Source organism: Neolamprologus brichardi, chromosome 5 (assembly GCF_056152115.1).
Source record: "Neolamprologus brichardi isolate AB-2024 chromosome 5, ASM5615211v1, whole genome shotgun sequence".
In the NCBI taxonomy this organism is placed as follows: domain Eukaryota; kingdom Metazoa; phylum Chordata; class Actinopteri; order Cichliformes; family Cichlidae; genus Neolamprologus; species Neolamprologus brichardi.
This window is the reverse complement of record NC_142108.1, coordinates 27,336,637-27,355,701: the sequence shown is the minus strand read 5'-3', so window position 1 is coordinate 27,355,701 and position 19,065 is coordinate 27,336,637. Positions and strand designations below refer to the sequence as shown.

Below are 19,065 nucleotides of genomic sequence, written 5' to 3'. Positions count from 1 at the left end.
TCTTAGGAGGTTAAGATTGTGCTGATGTTACACATACATCCCTCTTCTCAGAGGCCTGACTGTAAAGGTACAAAGGACCAACACTAGCATTCACCACACTAGTTTCTCCAACAGGTGGAAGCTGCTTCTTGTTGCAGCCGGTATGATTTTTACTTCACAGTAGAAACAGCAAAGGGAATTAACCAGAGTTGGGTGTCTTCTGTGAACTAAATTCACTTCATAGCACTTTTTTTACTCTGCTGCAGCACTCAAAGTGCATTATACAACTTGCCTCATTCACACAGACACTTTTGTCTATGCTTTTTCTACTTGAGTGCTTTCTTTCTAACCTTCACACACATTCATACTCCAATGGATGCATCAGAGATCAATTTGGGATTAGGATCTTACTCAAGGATATTTGGCATGCCACCAACCTTCCAATTAGTAAATGACCTGCTCTACCTCCTGAGCTACAGCAACATATGTTTTCCCTGATATATTTTCTATTTGGAAACATAGATCTACCTATAAGTCATAAGCCTAAATAGCTTAATTACCACTAAATTACTACAAAATATGATTTTGAGGAATGTTTGAAACTACACATTTACATGGTCAATAAAAGAGGAAAGAGCTTGACTTGTAACATTTTGCTGCAGTTCAAACACTAATATATTAATACTAAAGCCTTTTCATTTTAAACATATGAAGTAAGATGGAAATGCAGTCTTTTATGTTTTCTGTACCTGGAAATATTTTCATCTCTCTGCCATCTGATGTGACTGTCTTTAACTCTGTTATTGCAGCATTCAGGTGTCACACTGCACATTCACCTCAAGAGAGAGCTGTTTCATCATAATTCATACTTGTTGCAGTACACAGTTAACCTGGATATTTTGTGATTTGCCATAGCAAACCTTAACACGGAAAATAAATATATGTAATCTTAAGATACTAGCAATGGCACTTCACATTTGTGTTGAAATGTTCAAACTGTCTTTCTTTCACAATGCTTTGGATCCATTTCCAGAATAAAAAAAAGAGCAATATTTTAAACTATTTTTGCAACATCTACCATTTAAACAAAAATGACCACATTTTCCATTACATTTTATTTATTGGTTATATTATTTCCACATAGGTGTTTGTTCAGCTTCTTCCCAGGAGCTGTGGCTTGTCTTCACTCTGCAAAAAAAGCAATATTGCTCTAAGGTTATTTAATCTACATACTGCAAACTCAAATGTTACAACAGGCAATCAACTTAGTAAAAACATTATGATTGTTAAACCTTGTGAATACCTCTGACATTCAGCATCATTGATGACTCCGCAGTCCCCAGTTTGTTCTGTATGACAACTTTGTATTCCCCGTTGTTTTTGGGTCCTACTCTCAGTATAAGCAAGGAGCAGACTCCACATACATTTGTGATGTGGTAGTTGGTGTTTGTGTTGAGGCTGATATTGTTCCAGTACCACGTAACACGTGGAGCTGGATCACCCTTAATGGCACAGCTCATGTAGCATTCATAACCTTGTGGGGCTGTACGCCTCTTCAGGGGAACAATAAAGGAGGGAGGAGAATCGAAGATCCGGTGTTTTATCTCTGGCCTGTTTACTTGGAACTTTTCTGAAACAAAGAATTACAAAAAGTAATTATATTTTAACAAAAATAATAATTAAGTAGGGGAGACTGGGACACTTATGATAAGGCATGGTTAGTGTTAATTAGTGAAATTTAAACATTATGTTGATTTCAAATCTGATTTCTTAGATTGAAGTAAAGGTTGTGATAAAAGTGTGTTATGCATTTATCTTTAATAACCATGGGTAATGAGCAGACACATTTAAGCTCACAGATGAGTCCATATTTTGAGCTATCATGCACTTTCTTACTGTCAGTTTTGCCGTCTGTTATTGGCTGCCTGTGCATATTTTATTCTCGTGTATTGAATACAGAAAAGGGCTTATTTAGTTTATTAATTGACAATCTGATTAATATTTTTATACTTTTGTGGCTCAAACCCCAGTCTAACAATGAATGAATGTCAGGGAAATCTAATAGTTTACTGTTTAAAGAAGTCATCACTTTCTTGAGAACCTAGCTTAGCTTAGGAACAGTGATTTAGTTTGACAGTTTGCAAAATGATTGCGAGTTTTGTATTGTTTTCACGATTAAACTTGAAACAAACCTTTTTCCTTTTTGGTTTCAAACGCAGGGGACTCGGAAGGAGGAGAAAGGCCCATGTCATTTTTAGCGAACACCCTGAAGTGATACTGCCGTCCAGGTAAAATGTTGACAACTGTGAATTTGTTGTTAAAGAGGTTGTCTGCCACTGTTCTCCAAGTCCGTTTGAAGGAGTCCCTCTTTGATACCATGTAGTGCAGCCTGTCATCCCTTTTCTCATCTGGAGAGGGAGTCCAGGACAGTGTCACTGTTCCTGGGATATTCTGTTCCAGCTCCACTGGACCTGGAGGTTTAGGATCATCTGGAGAAAAATTTAGAGATTTAAAAATACTGTTTAGTGATATAGCAGGGCTAGGTTCCTGATTTTCAGTCTAAATTGTACCCTTGATGGTTTGGACAGGAAATAGATTTTTGTACAGCTTCTGCTGGATAGGCTTTGAATTAGAACGATTTTCATTCAAGTAAAACTCTTAACACAGGTACAGCTAGCTGCAGCAATAAGCGCAGCTTGGGGAAAAAGGGATTTCTTGAAATAGGCAAAGTAAAAGGCAGAGAGACAATTGGACTGGAGTATTTTGTTACAGTCACAGGATTATGGCTTTAAGCATTCCCTTATCTACAGTGTCGCATGCCTTTAATCTGATCTTAAAGTAGTACAACCTATGTGGCACATTAAGTTATAAATACATGTATTCTATTCCTACTTTAATCACATTGTATTTGCTAAATCATACGTTTCCATGGTAGTATGAATACAAATAGAATCCAAGTCACCAAATTAAGTTATTATTCTGTACTGCAATTACCATGCAACTGTATCCAGCCAACTTACAGGATAAGTAGATTTCATAGTGTTACTCTAATTTGGCTACAATATATGGTCTTATTTAGCCTAACAATGACAAACCATTGCTATGGCTCTTGGACAGTTACCTGTAACTCTGATTTCAACATTAAAGCTTTCCTGGCCAACCATGTTCTTGACAGTAATGGTATAGATGCCAGTGTCCGTCCTCTCAGATGTAGGAATTAAGAGTTGAGATCCTTTATCAGAGTTGGTAATGGTTACATGCTTTGGTACTGGAATACCATCCTTTAACCAAAAGATTTCAGGCATGGGAGATGCCTGTAGATGACAGCATAGGAGTCAAATTAATATATTGCTATATTAACTAACAGCATTGATTAGATTCTCACACAGTGAACAGAGTAGAAGCCTGTGGAACAATACCTCAAAGTTGATGTTGAGGCGAACAGTGTTTCCAGATTTCACCACCACAAAGGTCTTCATGTTGCGGTCTTTAAACTTTGGTTTGACTGTGAGGGATAGATTTAGAATACAATACTATTAAATTTGTAATTCATAAAGCTGCTGAGGGAGTTCTATATTTTTAATCTCTCTACAGTATTGTGAGGACATGCTCTGTGTATAGTTGACACAAAGGGTATAATTAACCTTAATTCCATTGTTAGAACCCCCTATTTTAGTCATAATTCAACTACACAGAAAACCTGTACTAGTAGTGAGAATGAAACTAACAACTAATAAGATGCACTCATTAGTTTTTCTTTTACAGTTCTTCTTTGAGTTTGACTACAGATTTAAATTGCTATGCTTGGTGATATGATGCATTTGAAGCGCAGTTTTTTTGTCCATGCTGGGCTTTATAATCCTATCAGATGTTTTCAGTCATAACCTGTCTTGTCACAACAATTCTCACCCGCCGTCTCGTATATCTACAGATATTAAATGGGCGTATGGCATACAAGCATTATTTTTTGACAATTGTAAGCTTTTTCGAGACAATTGTTCCTCTCTGTAGATGTGTTGTATTCGAAGAAAAACTGCATATTTTCTTTGGCATTTTGTGAAAAATAAATATAAATATATCTCATTTTAGAAATAATCAATAACCAAACTATAAAAACTGCATTTCTTACCAGGAGGAGGCATAGCAATGATATAATTATCAAAGCTCTGAGGTTCTCCATCACCTCCATAATTGGTGGCAATTACTCTCACCCAGTATGTGGCCATTGCCTTAAGGCCAAGCACAGTGTAGGATGTTAGAGTAATTGGGATGGTATTACAGCGGGTCCATTCAAGGTTCTCTATTGGTCTGATCTCCACATAATACCCTTGGGCTTCATCTTCTACCCCTTGCACTTCCTTAGGTTTAGTCCAAGCCAGCGAAAATGTCGTGTAATTGGAAGATGTTAATTTAAGGTCTGTGACTTTGCCTGGGGGTTCTGCAATAACAGTAAGGTGAGAGTGAAGCTTTTATATTACACAGCAGAGAGAATTATATTTAGTTTAAAGAATGACTTTCATGACTGAAAAATCCCTGCAAATACAGTAAAACATAAGTCTGTGTGATTAACTTACTCATTGGATCTCTTGCAATAACTGTGTCACATGGAATGCTGGGATCTCCAGCACCAGACAGGTTGACAGCTGACACTCGAAATTCATATGCTGCTCCTTCAAATACGTCTTTAACTGCATACTTTGTATCTATAGACAACAGAAGGAGCAATTATATCAATACAAATCTGCACTGATGTGTGCAGGTACATCACAAGCATTTATTTGTACTCTTGAGCTAAATGTCCTGCGCCTCAGCATTTAAGTTGTATACCTGTAATTGGCCCCTTTTGATTTACAAGGCTCCAGTAATTGGTGCCTTTCTTGTTCTTTTCCAAATTGTATCCCACTATTTTGGTTCCTCCGGTGTCACATGGAGGACTCCATGCCAGATTAATGCAGTCTTTAAAGGCACTGACCACTTTGGGTACAGCTGGTGGTCCAGGATAACCTGCGGGGGATATATGACACAAAGTGAAAGTGAGTTAATTAATCAATGTTGCCACGCCATGTTTCTCAACATTACTTTTATTTTTTCCATCATCCATAATTAGCAGGTGGCTGAAAACTGAAGAAAGTGTAAATGGAAGAGTATTTATTAGACACATAAATTCAGAGACAGTGTTTTAATATATTTAACATAGCTTTGTATATATTATTTATGGATTTCTTTTAGCTTCTCCCAAAACATTTTATTAGTGGCTAGTCAGGGTTTTACTGCAATAAACAAAGTGTTTCCACCTGGATACTAAAAAGACATGCCTTGTAATACTTCCTTCTAAACTGAACAAAGAAAAAGTAATGAAGAAGAAGGCATTAACTGAAAACTTACGTAATACACCAGCTGGTATGTCCTCTGTCTGCAGGTAGTCACTGATACCTTCTTCAGTCTTCGCTCTGATCCGGTAGCAGTATCTCCTTCCAGGGTCCACATCTGAATCTTTGAAACTTGGGCTGTTGCCGGCAATCTCACCAAGACTTGTCCATTTATTTCGCCCTACTTGTTGTCGCTCTATGATGTAGTTTGCGATCGGACATCCACCATTGTCTTTTGGTGGTTTCCATTTGAATTCAACAGATGTCACAGCACTTTCCATAATGTCCACAGGCCCTTGTGGAGGTGTTGGTTTGTCTGTTGACAACATGACAAGAAATGCGTCAGAGGCATTTATCTTTGCACATTCTACATTTTGCCATACCGTTTTTGTTCAAATAGCAACCAGGGCATTTTTTAAAATTTACTTAAGTTGCTTAAGGCAACAGGCCTTTATTTGACGCACGGTCATTTTACAAGTAGGGATTTATTTCTATGACTGTCTTTTAAGATAATAAATGGATATTTTCATGTTGAAAGCCTCAATCCAGTACAGTTCTGTTGGCCATGCTGGAATTCATGCATTATGGTAATTAGACTGTAGTGAATAATTGCTCAGGTTTCTCTGTAGACAGGCTCTGCTCTTAAAGCAATATCTCCATTCTTGCATGGGGATGGGCCTCAAACCAGCTACCAACTAAATTATTCACTATTCACACCACTATGAACAATATAATTTGTGCTTCATTTACTTAATTTATAAAGTAAATAAAGCACAACATAAGCAAACAAACTGTAAATATAATAGAGAACCAACTTAGAACAGGTCATTATGCCAGATAATATGTAACAATTAAGCTAATGCCTGTAATTTTTGCTATTACAAAGTCATAATTTCCTAAACATACTCCTCTAATTGCTGTATTTATCTCCGGAAAATTAAAAGCATTATCATTTCAGTGGCCTTTATTTATTTATTCATAGGGCTTTTTTGTGAAACATTTGCCAGTGTACCTCTTGCACACTCAAGTAGAAAATGTTATTTTTCCACAGCCTGTTTATGTCTAACATGTCCTCTGTTGTTATCACAGAAACTGCCAGATTATATCTGAGGAAAACTCACCCAGTACAATAAGTTTGGATATTGCCTCTGTTGTACCAAATTCATTTTTTATTTTGATTTTCACCTCTCCACTGTCTTTTCTTTGACACTTAATAAGGCGTAGTTGACTCTCAGTATCAGACGTTTCAATCTTCACATTGAGGGCTGGCAGCAGCTCATCGTCATTCTTGTACCACTGTATAGTCATTGGTGCTTGGCCTGAGAATGGCAGCTTCCATTCAGCATTTTCGCCTGCCTTTATAATGACTGGCTTTGTGAAATTTCCTAGTGCATCAGGGTCCAATTTTGGTGGATCTTCAGTATAGGAGAGACGGGAAAAAGTGTTTTATTTAAACATTGAGAAGCTTTTTAAAAGTGTTATTATATTATTTGAAGTGCTGTCAGTGTTAATCTCGTTAAAGTGTTGTCAACGGCAAAACCGCGTTAACGCGTTGACACTGCAGCGATCTGCGGTAACTCGCTAACAGAGATTTGCCGTGTTAATGCGGTTATGGTGTTAACGTCATTTTAACGAGATTGACACTGACAGCACTAATTATTTGATATGTTTTGCTGTGCTACAGCCATGTTACTCATTATATTCTGACCTTGAATACTAAGTGTTGCTTCTGATTTACGTCCTTCAGCTTCAAAGCGGTACACAGCTGCATCATCTTTTTTACAGCAATCAACTATCAGCCTGTGAAAGGCTCCATCTTTGATAATTGTTACCCCATCTTCATTTGTTAGCTAGACAAATAAGTAAATAAACAGTAAAAAAGTGATTGACTATATAAAATGATACTTATTTGTAGAAAAAGAACAAAGTTGTAGTTATAGTAATTTCATATACAGTGAATTGTGTCAATTTACACTCCTGTTTTACTCCTTTAACTTACCAGTTTCCCATTTTTGTACCAGCGCCCTTCTGACGTCTCACTGCTTAGTTTGCAGGACATCTCCACCCGTTCTCCAATATTGGCATTTGTATCTGATAGCCCACTGACAAATTGAACACCTCGATCTACATGTGAAAATGTAAAAAATAATCACGTTATATAACAAATTATGTTTTGATTATTTTAAAATCACACATCAGTAGCAAATTACAATAGAGACAAAACTGAAAGCACATAAGCGCACACTTTCATTTAAAAATCCTTATCATTACAGTATGCACTTTCTTATGGACAGCAGATGGGATTGGGAAATATGTATATTGTATGATTATCTTTCACTAAAAATCTAACCACATTCACTTTTGTCCATTTTTTCCCCCTGGAATAGAAATGATACTTAAGCCTCAAACATTATATCTGATCGAACCTTTAGTGGAGTCATCCTGAAGCACTGATTGAAAATGGGCTGATATTGCCGAGTTACAAGTATTTGCAGACGCTAACCCTTGAGAACAGCTGAGCTAAAGCTTTGACATTATAATAATCTGCAATCTGAGCATACATTATTCAGTCTTTAAACCATGTTGTAAGGAGTTTTACCTAAGACAGTGTCAGGAACCAAGGGCCCAGTTTGTGATCGCTTCTTCTTACTCGCATCATCTTTTGTATCTTTATCATCTTCTTCGCTTCTTAAGTGGTTCTTATCATCTCCATCAGTTCCATCACCATCCCTGTCACCAGAACCATCGCCAATTTTACCACTGGAACCATCCCCAGCCCCTGAACCATCCCCAGCCTCTAAACCATCTCTTCCATCACCCCCATCTTTCGCATCTCCGAGTGTGTCTGCAGCTTTCTTTTCAGCAAGTGCTCGATTGACTACCTTGTCCAAGCCTTGGTTAGACAGATTATCATGTCCCTTGCGACCTTTCCGGCCATCTGGATCCTCTGAGTTACAGTAGACACACATAGAGAGAACAAATCAGTTATTCAGTCAAAAGGTTTGACTAAAATGTAAATGATGAGCAAAACGGGTTCAATAATATCACAACTATCAAACATTCAAGACTATTTGTCTTTGTATTACACCATTTGCATTTTTATTTGTTGTGCTTTGTGAGTACAAAAAAGAAAAATGTCCCACCTTCCACCATGAGAGAGGCCCTGCTGGAAGCAATACCAGCAATGGCATAATATGCCCCCTTATCTGCAATTTCACAATCTTTTACTCTTAATGTGTGAGTTAGTTTGTCCTCTGAGACGGTGATCTCATATTTGTCCCCATGTTCAAGTGAGGAGTCTTCTCTTGACCAAGTAATTCTGTTGAGTGGTGTTGACAAAACGCACTGAAATACAGCGTCCTCACTTTCAACAGCCTTAGCATCCTTAATCTTGTCTACAAACTCCACTGCAGGCACTAAGAGAGGAAAAAAGGTAGATTTTGAAACCCAAGATGATCTCATTTCCAAAATATAAGTGTACTTGATTTGTTTTATAAACTTTAAGAGTAGTTTCACTTGCCTCTGAAGTCAGTTGCAAGAACATTTGCCTCTTCGACATCAACCTGGTAAAATCCAGCATCTTCTGGCTGAGGGTCTTTAATGCTAAATATATAATTTGTTCCTTTTTTCCTAAGGCTATGTTTTGAATTTTCATCATCTGCATAAGGAACCATTACGCCATCCTTTTGAGACAGAAGTAGTAACATTATTATTTATATATTTATTTTCATTATTAAATTATTATTTAGCAAGTTTTATTAAAAATATATTTTTTTGCTGTTTTAGAATGCTTTTAAATTCACCTTGTATAAGTTAACTGCACTATTGGGATCCCATAGCTGCATGTCAAATCCAAATTCAGCTTTTCCGTTTGGTTTCACTTCAATTTGTTTCACATTGTCCAGCTGCTCTACAACCTATAAAGGAAAGATAAGAAGTTTTATCTAATGTATGTGTCTGCAAGTTTTGTTTTAAACTTTACTGCTTAAGTAATCACGTTTTGAAAAAATGGAAGGAATTAAATCAGAAACATTTAAAATAACCAAGCAGACTTTAGCAGGATGAACTACCAGGTTTTAAAGTAAAGCTCAAGATGCAAGTCAACCTTCTTACTTGTTTAAACTCAGCAACATGTTGTTGGTTCAGGATACAAAATCCAGAATTCATGTGCAACTGTTAATTTACACAGTACCTTTGCCTGTTCGTCTGCCCTTTCTTTCTTCATCTGGTTCAATCTCTTCAACATCCACCGAAAGTCAGTAACCCCAAAATCCAAGCAGATTTTTTCATAATTTTTCTTTGGTGCGCTTATAAGCAGTTCCCAGAGTTTAGGATCAATTTCTCCCTCTTTCTGTGGTGGGAGTTGCTTTTTCCTAGTGACAACAACACTAAAAAAGGACATTGGAGGCCATTACAACACGCAGAACAGATTTTGAATAATTTGACTTTGATGTGAACTTACGTTTTCTTGAGCATTGATCTAAAATCCTGTGGTTCCTGCTGACCTCCTGAAAGAAATTTTGACTTAAATTTTAAAATAAAATTCTGCCATCTGGACACTTTTTTCACTTTGTGGTATTTTTTTTCCAAATCTAATTGTGAAGGATTCTTATAAGGCTCTGTCAATTTTTGTTTAAATTTTACTATTTTGCAATAAAAAAGAAACTAATTTTGCTACCGAAGTAAAATTTTGCAAAGAATAAATATGCTAAAAGTCTGTAATTCTAAAAAGAAACTTGTGGATTGGACGCTATTAGAAAAAGTAAACCAGTTCATGTTAAACTATGCTTTCTTACCTCCCTTGCTCTTCTTCCTGAAGCCGGCTTCATACATGCATGAAAACAACAATAGAACAAGAAGTCATTAATTACCAGACATGGTATATTGTAAAGTTGTTTAACTCAGTTTTTATTGTTAACTTTAAAGCTCACCTGCAATGACATTGAGAGTGGTGGTGCAGACAGCTTTTCCGTATTCATTGGTGGCAAAGCACTTGTAAGTGTCTGCTTGGTCTGGATTGATGTTGATTATCTGACAAAAAATGATTCTCACGTGAAATATGTAAATATTTGACAATAGTGGAATCAATATCTGAGTCTATCTCCCAAAAAAAGTTAAACTTGGTTATGGAGCTTTAGCACCATATGTCATGGTTTGGGGTCTGTGACCAAGCTTTTTGGGTTTTCCTTTTGGTTCATGACCCTTTGCTTTATTAGGATATTTTAGGCTTGAGTTTATCTGTTGTTTATTTCTTCCATCGTATTATGAAGATGTTTTAAGTTCGAGTTTATTATCAGTCTGTCATGTCTTCTGTGTATGTTTCCCCAGTTGTGTCTGTTTGGTCTCGCTACCTCTCTCCCTCGCTTCCATGTTTCCCTCTTGTTGTCTCCTCCCTTCAACTTCCCAGTCCGTCTTGTTCCTATGTGCCTTCTTTCCTCCTGTGTCAAGTGCGTGTCTCAGTCTGCATCCTAGTGTGTTTCCTATTTTATATAGACAGTCTCTCGTCCCATGTTCAGTGTGTTTAGTGTTGCTTCCCCTGTGTGGTTATGTCTATTTTTCCCAGCCATGTTTCTGTTTCCACTCTTCTTAATCATCCTCTGTTTTTTCTTTGTACCCTGTCAGGTTACCTGCATTTCACGATCCATGTCCAGGTCTCATTTTCCGTAATCCCTGTGTTTAGTGTTTAGCTTTAGTTCGCTCAGTTTAGTTAAGTCTTCATTAAATTTTCATTTGACTTCTATTTGGATTTTCATTCAGCCTAAATAAAAGGCTCCCCTTTTGTTTAAACCCACTCATGTTTTCAAGTGTCCGCGTTTGGGTCCTTATTCTCTCGCCACACAGTCTGCAGCTGCAGGTCCGTGACACCTACAATTACTACAAGTTTACAAATAAATGCATATTGTACACTTAGAGTTACAACTGTTGTTTTAATTGTTAATGAATATTCAAAAAAGAATTTATTGACTTTAAAAATGTTTAGCTTGAAAAATTAAAGTTGGCAAATTATCATTAGCCCAATCCTTTTATTTTGTTCTTACCTCAAGAATGTGTTCTCGAGCTCTTTCATCATATCTAGTCTTGTACTTTTCTGGGTCATCTATTTCACCTTTATTACGCCCCCATGTCACAGTTGGTGCTGGCTCTCCACTAACCATAGCTTTGAAAAAGGCTTTTTTACCTGAAATAATGAAATCATGACAGTGATGCAGGTGTTAATAATTATGCTCTATTGTTATTGTCAGTTTCACTGGCTATGGTTGTTTTTCTACCTTCTTGGACAGTCACAGCAATTGGTTTGCGGGTAAAGTCGGGGGTCGATTTCCCTGGTGGCAGTTGCTCCACAGTCTGAGTGATCATAACCCCAGGAACCCTGGACCTTTTCTTGATAGCCACTGTCAAGGGAAGGTTTGGTGTTTAACAGCATAGCTGGTTGATGCTATGAATGTAAACATGAACAGGAAGCCTGCTACCAACAGAAAAACATAGATGTTACAAATGCATGTGTCTGCAGAGTATATATTATTTAGAACAGTTGCAGTTTCACACTGGAATTTCACAAGAGGTCACCATTTCCTTACTTTTCTTAATGTTACAGCTAGGTCATGGCAAGATCTTGAAATATGTTAAACTCTATTGACTAAGCTGAAGTTTGGATTAAATTCTACACATTTTTTTTGTTGTTTAATTAATTTAATGTATTAATTTAATGTAATTTTTTCGTTAAATGTTTAATTTATGTATAGATTTTTGGAGGACTTTTATTTTAAAATTAGACGGTTTTAACCTGTTAGCATGATACGTTTTCATTTATTTTTATTTATTTTTATTTTAACCAAGAAGTGACATAAACCAGCAGGAATGCATGGAAAAACATAAATGCTAGGAAATTGTTATTGTAAAAAATTGCAATAAAAATTGTGTCTTGGACAAGTTGTAAGTGTGTCTATTTAAGAAGTCATTATAGAGTTGTAAAGTCAGTAGATCGACTAAGTTTTAGGATCTGTTACTGTATTAAACACTAACTGTGTTCTTTGTGAGAACAAAAAGACACGTAGCATATTATTCAGGGTTTTCTGTTTGTTTTTTTGCTCTTATTCAAAATTCCAATCATATAGACATGTTATAGAGCACTAAGTTCATTTAACTTATTGCTGGTTTTAGATAAATGCATGGTGTTCAGCTCAGCGGCATTAAGCACTCTGGGGCTTGTACATTTAGTATGTGTTTACTACTACATTTTATATTAACATAATTCAGCATATATAATCCAAACTGTCTAAACATCATTGTAATATATTTTTTAAATATATTATATTAAACCATACTTTTGTTACCAAACTATGCCAGAGTTAAATATGGAGATACCAATCATATTCAGATTTATTCAGTGAGGAGGAAATTAACAAAAAAAAACTAAACTAAAAAACAAATCTGATCAGACATGGAGTATCCAGGGATAACTTCTTTGGTCATGCCTTCTGTGAGTCACTTTGAGATTGTCTACTCTGCATATTTTTTTTCTGTGGCTTTAACATCGTTTGAGGGCATTTATTTAATATTCATCAAACTTTATGTGTAATCTGTCAAGGGGTTGATGCACATGCTTATATCATCTGGACACAAGCAAGATTCTTATAAACTTGTAACTGAAGCATTGATTTAGACATAATCTAGCAGGAGAGCATTTTTGCTTTTTTTCTGCATAGCAATTACTACATGAAGAATTTTTGGATTTTTGGCAGCAGGGACCTTGGCAGGAAGACATTTGGTGAGAATTTGTTGACTGTATAAAGTAGATATTCCTGCTGTAAACCCAGCTAAACCATATGCTTACTTTTTATAATGTCCATTCATTTATTTTTTTTATTTTCACCTTTACAAGTAAAATCACAGTGAACGTGTATGTCAGTTTGTTTCAATACTGTATACTCTGCAGATTATCCTCCTTATGAAGAAGAAAACTAAAATATCTCATTTATGAGGCATCCCTAGAATGTCTTTAGAGCTAGATGGGAGTCCAGCTGTGATATAAACGGATTATTCTGAAGCTATAGGCCCTGGGCAGTGGAAACCCCCCCCCCACACACACACACAAATTATTCAGTGCGAGAATAGCAGACTGTATGGCAGTGCAGAAGGAATTATTAATCCTAATTGTTATTCATATAATTTTTCCAAAATTAAATATGTGTCATAACCATAGGGACTTCTGCATTAAACAGTAAATGCATAGCAGTGGAGCGAACACAAAAAAGGTCAGTTCAGTTCAGATACAGGTGACAATGAAGAATGACATCATGTTAAACATCAAAAGAGATAAATATATGCATAAAATAACGATAGACATCATTTACACGATTCTCCAGTTTTTTAGTGGATTTGCCTGCAGTTGCCATGAGAGAAAGTGTGCTCCGAGTCTTTTTTTGCAACATTTGTTTTCTCAGTTCATTTTTATCCTGGATAGAAGCAGAAATGCCTGCTCTCTGTTATAGCTACCCACAGGCAGAATCAGCAACGACTGCAGCACAACAGTAATATTTGAAAACATTTATTGCAGTCTGTAGTTTAGAATTATCTTGAGTAATCCAGCTGGGGTTTTATTATCTCCAGGCTTGATGAATGATCTAAACTGAATTAGCTGATCACCCAAGGTGTGATGTAGGTCAGATGGATGTGCAGCCTACAAAAGGTTATAAGAACAGTGAGCTTGTCTACTGTGAAACACTGGTATACTACAAAGCTGGACCATTAATGATTTCAGTCTCCTCTGGCTCTGTTTTATTAGGGAATAGCTGTCCATAGTTTATATTTGCTAATGTTTCACATTAGCAAGTCAATGAGAGTTAAGTAGTCTGATCCTGAATGATAGTTAATCCTACTTACGGGTACAAATAAAGGAACCTAAACCTCCATCCCTTTACTTCCCATGGTAGACTTGCTAGACTCAGCAGCTGTTGCTGTTTTTATAGAAGCTAGAAATATATAATATATATAATATATAATATCACATTTTTCATACTTACCAAAGGCTTTTGGGTCCTGGTTTGTTTTTGAACTCATGGCGATGTTTGATTGTTGATTATCAGATCAGAGGTGCGATCCTTGTGTGGCTAAAGTACAAAGAAAGACTGTCACTGTTAACTAATGCTGTCATTATAATCAAAGCTGATTTCATCAGTATTAAAAAGCCTTACATCTACTCACCAGCCACTTCATTAGTTACACCTGTTCAACTGCTTGTTAATGGAAATATCTAATCAGCCAATCACATAGCAGGAAACCAGTGCATTTAGGTATGTTGAAATGGTCAAGACAACCAAGTTAAGTTCAAACTAAGCATCAGAATGGGGGTAAAAAAGGTGACTGAAGTGACTTTGAATATGGCACGATTGTTGGTAGCAGACACGCTGGTCTGAGTATTTCAGAAATTATTTACAGAGAATGGTTCAAAAAAGAGAAAAGTGACCTTCGGTTTTCTAGGTGAAAATGCTTTTTGATGCTAGAAGTCAGAGGAGAATGGCCAGAGTGTTTCAAACAATTGAACATTGTATAAAAACACCCCATCCTAGCTGAGTATTGTCACTGAGCATATCCAGCCATTTATGGCCACTGTGTACACATCTTTTGGAAGCTACTCCTAGCCAGGTGTCGTGTCACAAAGCTTAAATTATTTCAAACTGGTTTCTTAAACATGACAATGAGTTCACTGTACTTAAATAGCTTCCACAGTCACCATATCTATCCAGCAGAGCAGGTTTAGGATGTGGTGGAATAGGAGATTTGCATGGATTTGCACCAACTCTGTGATACTATCGTGTCAACATGAGCCAAACTCAGTTCTAGCAAGATGTAACTAATGATGTAGTGGGTGAGTGGATGTTATGTTTTATACATTTTATACAAATTTAGCCTTGAATAATAATGAAAGAAAATTGCTGCTGACATGATAAAAAAGGTACAGTTTTCAGTACTCATACTTCATATTGTCCATATATGACCAAATTCATCCTGTATTTTATTATGTTTCCCTTATATCTACATAATCAGCAGTTTGCAGGAAACTCGAACAAAGTTTTGTTTATCAGTTATTTGTTTATCTATTTATTTTTTGCATGTAAGTAGTTTTTTTAGCTGAGATTATTAAATACATTTCATAAAGGAAACATCTAGAAGAAAATATATTATTTCTTTACTGCAGCAAAAATTATGAGAAGTCTTAATATTTTTTTTTTTCTTTTGCAGTCACAGTTATATTCAGTCTCACTTAACCATTCTTTTCTAGTAGCTGCTAGTGTGGCAAGAATCAAGGGCACCTAGAAACAGAGCCATGGGCAACTAGAGTTTGAGAAATCCTGCCTTCAAGCATCTTCTCATGTATCATTAAACTGGGAATTCCTTGACTTCCTTGATGCGTGACTTGTGCAGACAGTTGGAGACATGCTGGGACACTGTAAATGGGGAATGTGAAATCCCACCTAGTGACTCACTCCACCCAACTGCCCGTGGAGTCAGGTGGCTGTGCCAACAATTTAACTGCTCAGGATCCAAACATAGAAGAGAGCTCAGTGTTTATATCAAAGTGATAAGGCGATGAAGTAACCTGTATATCTTTTTTTTTTTTTTTTTTTATGCCATCAATGCTTAAAACTGCTCCTTTGCTTTATAATACTCCTTAGGGATATCTCTATGTAGACTCTTAGTCATCCAGCTCATAATAGCTTCAAAAGAAGATGACTGCACTTCTTTAAGTCTAATTTAAAAATAAACTTCAAGTTCAGTACACATTTTCTTAAGTGAAAAGTGGAACCTTAAATAACAGTGGATAGTAAACCAAAGAAATGCTTCGTATAGGTTATTTTTAATCTTTAAGTTAGTTCAGTAAATATTTTAATGGCTATAGAGCTGAGAGGCTTTTAATTAGAACAAAATGGACCTTATATCAAGATTATGGCCATAAGGCTTTTTTATACAGTGTTTTATTTTTAGGACCATAAAAGAGACACTGAAAATGTGAAAAAGCATATCTGACCTTCATCTACAACCCAGAAAAAAAAAGCTTAAGCTTTGATGTGTCACAGTGTCTGTAGTTCAGACCTGATTTATAGGTTCAGTCTTTTGTAAGTCATGGGAAGCCAAATGGGAAAGTCACACAGTTAAATGTCATTCATTGTTGAGATCTTAAATGTTAGGACTGATCTCAAAAGATCAATTAATGTTTCTCCTTTTCATAGAATTGTTGTAGAAATTGATTTTTTGACTGTATTGCATTAAAGGTTGTACTACCACACAAGAAGATCATCAGAAAGACATCACTTTGATATATCAATTTTGCACTGATATGCAAATGGTAATATACAACCAAGTCATAAAATCTCCAGGATCTTTGTCTTCTGTTTTTCTGTTTTCAGTATTATTTGACTTCTATAGCAACTGAAAATATCTTGATAATTTTCTTTATTAAATTATGTTTAACATTATTATTATATATTTATTATAGGTGTAAATTTACAGGATAATCATTTACTAGAACTAGACTGCACTTTCAGTCAAATAATACCTTTTTGGTGTGCCATAGTTATAAAATAGTACTAAAAGTCTTGACGAATTTGCTTGGTTGTCAAAAGCACTGCATAAGAATTTCAGTCAAACCTCATGTTTAAAATATTAGTTTAGTAGTTCTTTTGGGACACTGATTAAAATTACTAACATACATTCTTTCTAATAACATAAGTTGTACTCACTTTTTGTTTTTTGTCGTCTCTGATCAGTTATCCGCCTTCAACTTGTGCTCTTCTCACTACCCAATATTTCAAAGGGGACACTCCTTTTTGTTCGGTGATAAACGTTTGGAGCACATAGAAACCCTTACATGGATAGTTGGTAAAAATCCATATTACAACGCTGGTAAAGGCTCGAGGCTCATCTTACGCATCTCTATGAAAGCGATCACTTTGCAGTTGTCACTGGAAATACATTATGACTGTTCATTCAATCTGGCATTGGAGATACTGAGTCAACACTTTTCAAACATTACTGTTGAGAACATAAAAATCCCATCAGCACTGTATATTAATATGAAGATTTAAATTGCACCAGATTCAAATAAAACTAAGATGGATTCCAGCATATTCTCATTAATTACAATTACATTAGGGATGGTTATTACCATACTCCATGGTTCAAGGTTCAGACTTATAATGCCTATAATTTCATTTTATAGGCAAACTATCTAACTTAAAGGTTTTGACTGGCAGCTTCACGAGGTCTATAGTAATATGATCACTGTACTATGGACTTTATTGGTCAATAAACATTAACATGAGACATTTTATTTGGTAAAATAATCTCTAATTGAAATGAACAGATTGACTGTTCCAATAGGCCGCTAAATGTATCAGCGGAAATTCTCACAGCATGCCTTTGGTATTTGGGAGGTCACACTGTGTCTGCTTTGGCATTATAGAAAGGTGGTTGCTTGTGGTGTTGGTGGTATGTTGAACTCTGTGTACTGAGCAGTGGTTAGCAGTCAGAGGTTAAACAAGTGTGGCATATCAGCGCAGTTAGAATAGTTACTCTGACCTTTTTAAAGTAAATCACTCAACTGCAAGAAAACTCTGATGACATCAGGAATATCACCACTGAGCTGACAATGGAGGGAAATGCGGTAAGGACTTTTACATAATCTAGTAGACATTTACACAATTTCCTTAGGGATTAATAAAGTATTCTGATTCTGAGACTTGAAGCTGGGTTAATATAAGATCATTGCTGCATTATTTTACTCTATTCAGTAACTATACACTGCTACACTTTCGCAGATCATTCATCCCAACAGCAGTTAGACTCTATAACTCCTCAAACACAATGTCATAAGTCACTGGACACTGTGAACATCTTCACAGATGGAACACCTTCCATGTGTATGGACATGTGCAGGTATATATGTATGTATATCTATACATATGTATATTTAGTGTGTACATGTCTATAAACAGGAATAGTAGTGGTACAACAGCTATATCAAGCTATATAGTTTATGTCTTCCATATTTCCAACCATATCCATAATCACATACTGTGTATGCTACCATTGTATGTAGTGTATTATCTTACTTTTTTTCATTGATTGTACTTATTGTATTTTTGTATTTCCTTCTGATATCTGTACCTGAGCTGAGGTGACGCAAAAATTTCCCCGTTGTGGGATCAATAAAGTCTTATCCTATCTTATCTTATCTTATCTAAATGAACAGGTTAGATCTAGTACAGTAACTATTCTCATTGTCAACATGGACTTCTTTCATAGTAGCTTTACAACACTAGATAAAATGCAAATCGATGTCTTTTTATTTAGATCTACATGAATAAGTATGTAAAGGAAATGGATATATGTGGGAATGAAATAAAATGCACACTTGGATCATAAGTGCTTGATGTAGAACTGTGACGTGCATGTTGTCATGGGCTCATAAATTGGAGCCATGTGGTGCTTGAAACCCATGCAATGCTTTGTATCAGTGAAAAATAGAAAAAGTTCTCAATAAAACAAGAATAAGTGAGAAGGCAGAACACTGAGTACACATCAGTTTGTTGATTTATTACAGTTACAATTTGACAGATGTTTTTATACTGAAGATTGCCACTTCACTCATTTTAATAGTTATTATTACCAGTGACAGGGTAACAATTGTAGATATTGCACTTCAGATACATCAAAT

General features: G+C 36.0%; 1 protein-coding gene across 1 annotated transcript; it reads right to left on the bottom strand.

The window, feature by feature from the left end:
• Window positions 1-1,080: 1,080 nt before the first annotated feature.
• Window positions 1,081-14,408, bottom strand: LOC102777137 (immunoglobulin-like and fibronectin type III domain-containing protein 1). Its single transcript, XM_087841211.1, has 23 exons — window positions 14,372-14,408; window positions 11,618-11,740; window positions 11,387-11,526; window positions 10,280-10,379; window positions 10,145-10,171; window positions 9,811-9,856; window positions 9,541-9,736; window positions 9,152-9,265; window positions 8,869-9,031; window positions 8,492-8,764; window positions 7,948-8,295; window positions 7,348-7,472; window positions 7,057-7,198; window positions 6,470-6,763; window positions 5,365-5,664; window positions 4,807-4,983; window positions 4,554-4,682; window positions 4,109-4,417; window positions 3,399-3,484; window positions 3,101-3,293; window positions 2,172-2,468; window positions 1,283-1,609; window positions 1,081-1,167 (listed from the first exon to the last, which is right to left on the bottom strand). The coding sequence occupies exons 1-23, from the start codon at window positions 14,406-14,408 to the stop codon at window positions 1,163-1,165; spliced, it is 3,951 nt and encodes a 1,316-aa protein (XP_087697337.1). The 3' UTR covers window positions 1,081-1,162.
• Between the last annotated feature and the right edge of the window lie 4,657 nt (window positions 14,409-19,065).